Below are 6,141 nucleotides of genomic sequence, written 5' to 3'. Positions count from 1 at the left end.
TGTATTCCACCTGTTTGTATTCATCCTGTTGTGCAGCCGAGGAACATGAGAGATTTCTGAAACAATTTTCACTCCATTTAAGTTGTGAATGATCAACATCCAATCATTTTTGCTAATTGATTTCAGAAGGATTTATGAAGTGTTGGCCTGATTTCTACTCCTTTTAGAATTGAATATGACAGTTTTGTTCCATTTGATGTTTGAATATTTGATTGCTTTTCCTGGTTGTTGTCTGACTTTTATTACTTGCATAGAAGCAATGTTACGCATTATATGGGTGTTTAAAAACTTGAATTCAGCGGTGTCAGTTGTGAGCGAGCCAAGTGACTTTGCCGATTCATTGTGAAAGGAACCGAGTGCTGTGCTGTGTGAGGCTTTTTGTGGCTTTCCTGTCTGTCATAATTTGTGCAGACAGTGACGTAATAAGCAATGACTAAAGACTCACTGATATTACATGAGAAGAATAAGTGTGAAAGTTGATGTGTTCTTCCACATACAGTGGTAGAACACATTAACTCATTAACTCTCAGATGGTGCAAAATGTAATTTTTCCAAGTGGAAGTGTATGAAGTAAAATACGGGGCAAAGAAAAGAAAAGAAAAGAAAAGGAAGAGCTCTTCAGTAGAATGTGTGTTGGCTCTTAAAAGAGCCTTTGGTCAGTGAAATGCGGGGCTGAAGCAGCTGTTTACTTCTTGGCCTTCTTGGCTGCGGCCTTCTTGGCTGCAGGTTTCTTTGCTGGACTTTTCTTGGCTGCGGCCTTGGGCTTCTTGACGGCGGCGGCGGCGGCGGCCTTGGGCTTCTTGACGGCGGCGGCCTTGGGCTTCTTGGGCGCGGCCTTCTTGGGGCTCTTGGCGGGCTTCTTGGCCGCTTTCTTGGCCGGAGCCTTCTTCGGGGACTTCTTGGCTGCCGCTGCGGGTTTCTTTGCGGCGGGTTTCTTGGCCGCTGCGCTCTTCTTGGCGGCGGGCTTCTTGGCCTTGACGGGAGCCTTCTTCTTCACCACCTTCTTGGCCGGTTTAGCGGCTTTGGGCTCCTTCTTGGCGAGCTTGAAGGAGCCGGAGGCCCCCGTGCCCTTAGTCTGGCTCAGGGTCCCTTTGGTGACCAGCTTGGTGACCGCGGTGTTGATGCGCTTGTTGGCCTTGCTCACGTCCACTCCTTTCCCGGCCAGCACCTTCTTGAGGGCCGCCAGGGACATGCCCTTGCGCTCCTTGGACTCGGCCACGGCGTCCACGATGAGTTTCGGGAGGCTGGGTCCGTCCTTCTTGGGCCGGGGAGCGGACTTCTTCTTCGGGGCTTTGGCCGGAGCCTTGGCCGGCGCGGCTGCTGGAGCTTCCTCTGCCATGTCTGTCGGACTGGGTTGTTCCTCTGAACGTACCGAGCTCAGAGCGGGAGGCGGGACTTATAACACATATGAGAACCGTGAAGAGACAACTCGGTCCGCTGCTCTGCTGCCGCCTCGAACAGCGGCTCCACTTTGTGTTTTCTCCGCCAACATTTAGTCTCAAAATACTCCGAAAACAAACATCTTACAAGACCAAAGTTACTAAAGGAGATATAAAAGTCTCCATTCTTCAGACTGAGCTCATGTTTGACACCCATCATGTTTTTCCTTTGTTCCAGGAGCCTTTAAAGCGGCCAGATTCTCGCCTTCGTTGTGCCTCTCGCTGGGAGTTTTCTTCGAATTTCGCCTCCGAAGACATCTAAAACCACATTATTCTAAAAGCAACAAATATGTTTCTGTTAGCCGAGACACACGAGGACAGAATCCGAGTAAAATGGCAGCGGTGAAGTGATTTGTGGAGATGAAAGGAGTGATTTTTCAGCGGATGTAAACACACCCTCGGGATCCCTGCGTGAGGCAGACCGCTGATCCACTGGCATAAACTTCCTGTCTACAGTAAATGAAGATTCAGCAGCAGCTGCTCTGAAAATCACTTCAATATCGAGATTTGGTCAGAAAAATGTTTTTGTTTTTTTTGTTTTTAAATTGTATCCAAGGAGCATATGCAGGGATTTACATATTCTCAGCTCATCACACTCAAAACTAGATGAGGGTATTGATTTCTAAAACATTAAAAGTTCATTAAAAGTCGATGTTCTTTCTGACTTGCAGGTAAGAGTTTTTACACACCAACATCCACAAAAAACAATTTAATACACACAATTATTTACATACAATAAACACCAAACACACAAAGACTTCAGGTTCATTTTCATTCTCCTGCCAACTGTTTTATTTTTCTCAATGATCTTCAGATTGTGTTAAAGGAAACATCAGGCAGATTCTACACTCATTATCAAATCATTTGTTGCTTTAATGCTTATGTAAATGTTTCAGTCTATCTCATCTCTGCTGAGGTGAAAAGTTTTTTTGTTGCCAAAAACCCTTTCAGAAAGTTTCTGTTTCTTTAGGATCAACAGTTCAAATTAAGACGGATTTTACCAGACCGACCTGAATAAAACTGAATAGTTTCTGGACGTGAAATAAATCACGGGACGGGATAAATCTCTAATCAACCACAGTGACTTATTTCTGTGTTGCTCTTGATTGAACTTGTTGACATTGTCCTTTGGTTTATTTCAGAATGAGTTTAGAAGACAGAGCAGCACAAAGACGTGCGGAATAGACGAGTAAAATCGAAATTAAAGGGACACAGAAGACAGCTCCACGTGTCCACTGACTTTTAGTTCTCTATAACTTTTTCTCTGATTTGCTTGGAGTGTTCTTTGGTCTTCAGTGCTGTAATGGCAGCCCGGAATACAGAATTAACCTCCCAGATACGGGCACACATACTGCAAATACTTGACATCCGAATGGCCCAGTCAAAGCCTAGATCTAAATCTGTGGCAAGAGTTTAGAGAAATATATTTGCAGACATTCACCAAAGGAGAATAAACGAGGTGTTTTGTAAAGAATGGGCAAATGACTTTGTGCTTGTCTACAAAATAAAATCTAAATCTAATGTTTTAACGTGTAGTTATGAGAAGTTTAAAGTTTATATAAAATACATTTTGCAAAGCAGCTGATATTTTATATTCAAGTTAGAAGATGGCGACGCTTGATTAAAACTACATTCTTCCTAGTAGACATGAAAATGTAGTGATTTTATTAAATAAACCACGAATTGAGTTTTTCCACGTAACATTGTGCGATACTGGAAAGGGTCAAGTTTTGTTGTCCAAATAAAATGTTATAGCCACAAATTAAAACACGTTTCACCTGGCCGTGAAGAGTGACTGAGGTTTTAAAAGCTTTGCATAAAACGTGTCATTGATTCCAGGACTAAGATGAGCAAGTTTATGAAATGAGCAATTAAACATTAAAATAGTGAAGAATATGAAGAAAGTGTCGGTGTGTTTGGTTGGAAGCGGAGCTCTCATGATGTAATGAGTGTGTGGCTCTTAAAAGAGCCGTTGTGTTTGTTGCCGAGCAGCAGCAGCAGCAGCAGCAGGTTTACTTGGCCTTGGCGGCCTTCTCGGTCTTCTTGGGCAGCAGCACCGCCTGGATGTTGGGCAGCACTCCACCCTGAGCGATGGTGACTCCACCCAGCAGCTTGTTGAGCTCCTCGTCGTTGCGGACGGCCAGCTGCAGGTGACGGGGGATGATGCGGGTCTTCTTGTTGTCGCGGGCGGCGTTCCCAGCCAGCTCCAGGATCTCAGCGGTCAGATACTCGAGCACAGCGGCCAGGTAGACGGGGGCTCCGGCACCGACCCGCTCCGCGTAGTTGCCTTTGCGCAGCAGCCTGTGAACACGGCCCACTGGGAACTGGAGTCCGGCTCTAGAGGAGCGGGTCTTGGCCTTAGCTCTGGCTTTTCCTCCGGTCTTTCCGCGGCCACTCATTTTTTCTTATCGTTTGTTCCTGGAGATGAGACTCAAGAAATGAGAAGCAGCGGCTGAAAGCTGCTTTATATGTCCGCGGAGAGGCGCGGGACGATGTTGGCGACCAACCAGAAAAGCTTCCAGCAGAGCGGGACGGAGAGGCGGACTTTTTAAAACGCGGCTTCCTCCAATGAGCGGCGGACATTAAGCCGGGAGGAGACGCCTCTGGGCGGCGCCGAGCTCCAGGAGGAGCCGCTAACCAACCAGGATCCGGAGCGGAGCCGCAGCGTCACAGAGTGACGCCCAGAGCCTCGGCTTAAGAGCAGCGGAGCCTCGGCGGTTTGCATCATTTCTCCTCTCCTCTCCTGATCAGAGAACAGAAGCATGGCCAGAACCAAGCAGACCGCCCGTAAATCCACCGGAGGCAAAGCCCCCAGGAAGCAGCTGGCCACCAAGGCGGCCAGGAAGAGCGCTCCGGCTACCGGCGGCGTGAAGAAGCCTCACCGTTACAGGCCCGGTACCGTGGCTCTGAGAGAGATCCGTCGCTACCAGAAGTCGACGGAGCTGCTGATCCGCAAGCTGCCCTTCCAGCGTCTGGTCCGAGAGATCGCTCAGGACTTCAAGACCGACCTGCGCTTCCAGAGCTCCGCCGTCATGGCTCTGCAGGAGGCCAGCGAGGCCTACCTGGTGGGTCTGTTCGAGGACACCAACCTGTGCGCCATCCACGCCAAGAGGGTCACCATCATGCCCAAAGACATCCAGCTGGCCCGCCGCATCCGCGGAGAGAGAGCTTAGAGGCTGCAGCTCCAACTAACACACAACGGCTCTTTTAAGAGCCACACACACCTTCATTAAGAGCTCTTCCTGTTGTCTTAAACTTTTCTGTTGTACACGGACAAATCTTAATTTTCTATTTGTATAATTTTTTTATAATCAAAATAAATGGTTTTATCCCATCCCACCACCACTGTCTGTAAGCAGAATGTCTACCTTCATGTCTGAATCTGCCTTAATTGTCCTGCAGAATGTCTGTAGAACTTTACCTTCGTTCAAGGTAATATTTGAATCTCAATTGCCATTCATCCATGAGGAATTACTTCAGTTTTTTTGCCCCCCAATTTTCATAGCAAGCACAGCATATTCCCCAAACAATTTTTTTTTTTTTACATGGCATCTAAACTTGTCTTGCCTCAACGGCAGTTTATAAAACGTGTTTCACATGAAGTGGGCTAAAAATGACCCAAACAGTCTTTTCTCTGGAGTTTCATTTGTAAATTTGGTTCCGATCAAGTGACACTAATGTCAGTTGAATGGAGCACACAGACTAAAAGAAAAGAAATGTATTAAAACCTTTCAAGGTGAGAACAGAAATACAAAGGAGTGTGTCAAGTCTAAATGGATGTGGCTTCCTTTTATAGGTTTACTCAGAGAAGACAGACTTGATTGGACAATAGGTGTGAATCTCTGATTGTGATGTACCAGGGATTCCTTGGAGCCCAACACAGATTGTCTGGCCATTTGTCTATTATAGGATAGGAGGTTCTTCTTTAATGCTAAAGAGGGCAGATAAGTTCCACGTTGGGAAATGGAAGTGTCTCCAGAAGTGATCCTGGAGACACTTCCATAGTCTCCAGGATCAAGGAGCTCTCTCCTGCTGTTAGGACACTGTAGAAGACTCTTGATCATGATTAGACTATTCAGATAACCTAAAGCAGAAGAGGGGTGAGGAGCACGTTATAAAATTTTCCATTACAGGTGTACACAGTTTTATCGGCTTCATCATTATTGTGTAATTAATTTATTCTATTTTATAGTTTATTTAGCCAGCTAACATTACCCCATTCATTGTGTCAGTCATTAATTACTACTGTGAATGTCATTACTTGTCAATACTTTAGCCTATTTCATCAATTTCTTAAATTATGTCATGTTCTACACATGTTGGATGAAGAAACTCTTCCTCATGCAGCCACAGTACAAAATATTCTATTTTGCTGTTATGAAATGTCCTTTAATGTTTAAAAAGAATAAAATAAAATAATTTTCAGGTAAAATCATTCATTTGTGGACTATTACAACACAAAATATAAAGCAAATTATTATCTTTAACCAAAATTACAAAAGTAGCCCAAAAACACACTGATTCTAAAACGGGTCATTTTCGACTCACCTATATTTAAGAGTGTGGAGGTCCTGTCGCTCATGCGTATAAAGGTTCATTATTATTTTTAGGCTATTAGTATTTACACCACATGATTATTACAGCTTTTTTAATGTTCTCATATGTCTTAGCATAGCGGTTCTCAATGTGGGCGGTACCGCCC

At 45.2% G+C, this 6,141-nt stretch overlaps 3 protein-coding genes across 4 annotated transcripts; 1 reads left to right on the top strand and 2 right to left on the bottom strand.

Moving 5' to 3' along the window:
• Positions 1-224: 224 nt before the first annotated feature.
• On the bottom strand, positions 225-1,364 carry LOC107836662 (histone H1-like). Of its 2 annotated transcripts, XM_016673285.1 has the most exons (2): positions 791-1,364; positions 225-757 (listed from the first exon to the last, which is right to left on the bottom strand). In XM_016673285.1, the coding sequence occupies exons 1-2, from the start codon at positions 1,337-1,339 to the stop codon at positions 686-688; spliced, it is 621 nt and encodes a 206-aa protein (XP_016528771.1). In that variant the 5' UTR covers positions 1,340-1,364; the 3' UTR covers positions 225-685. The 2 variants fall into 2 exon arrangements, with proteins under 2 accessions (XP_016528771.1, XP_016528770.1); XM_016673284.1 differs by having other exon boundaries at positions 225-1,364.
• A 2,053-nt stretch (positions 1,365-3,417) lies between these two features.
• On the bottom strand, positions 3,418-3,922 carry LOC103140646 (histone H2A). The gene has a single exon (XM_007555892.2). The coding sequence runs from the start codon at positions 3,836-3,838 to the stop codon at positions 3,452-3,454; it is 387 nt and encodes a 128-aa protein (XP_007555954.1). The 5' UTR covers positions 3,839-3,922; the 3' UTR covers positions 3,418-3,451.
• Positions 3,923-4,159: 237 nt separating this feature from the next.
• On the top strand, positions 4,160-4,657 carry LOC103140673 (histone H3). Its single transcript, XM_016673288.1, has one exon. The coding sequence runs from the start codon at positions 4,202-4,204 to the stop codon at positions 4,610-4,612; it is 411 nt and encodes a 136-aa protein (XP_016528774.1). The 5' UTR covers positions 4,160-4,201; the 3' UTR covers positions 4,613-4,657.
• The last annotated feature ends 1,484 nt before the right edge of the window (positions 4,658-6,141 follow it).

Source organism: Poecilia formosa, unplaced genomic scaffold, assembly GCF_000485575.1.
Source record: "Poecilia formosa unplaced genomic scaffold, Poecilia_formosa-5.1.2 Scaffold73, whole genome shotgun sequence".
Classification (NCBI taxonomy): Eukaryota; Metazoa; Chordata; class Actinopteri; order Cyprinodontiformes; family Poeciliidae; genus Poecilia; species Poecilia formosa.
The sequence above is the reverse complement of the archived record's forward strand: the minus strand, read 5'-3'. Positions and strand labels throughout refer to the sequence as shown.

What these genes read in the sequence shown, in the direction of transcription:
- LOC103140646 (XM_007555892.2), bottom strand. Translation starts at nt 3,838, where the DNA reads ATGAGTGGCCGCGGAAAGACCGGAGGAAAAGCCAGAGCTAAGGCCAAG.
- LOC107836662 (XM_016673284.1), bottom strand. Translation starts at nt 1,339, where the DNA reads ATGGCAGAGGAAGCTCCAGCAGCCGCGCCGGCCAAGGCTCCGGCCAAA.
- LOC103140673 (XM_016673288.1), top strand. Translation starts at nt 4,202, where the DNA reads ATGGCCAGAACCAAGCAGACCGCCCGTAAATCCACCGGAGGCAAAGCC.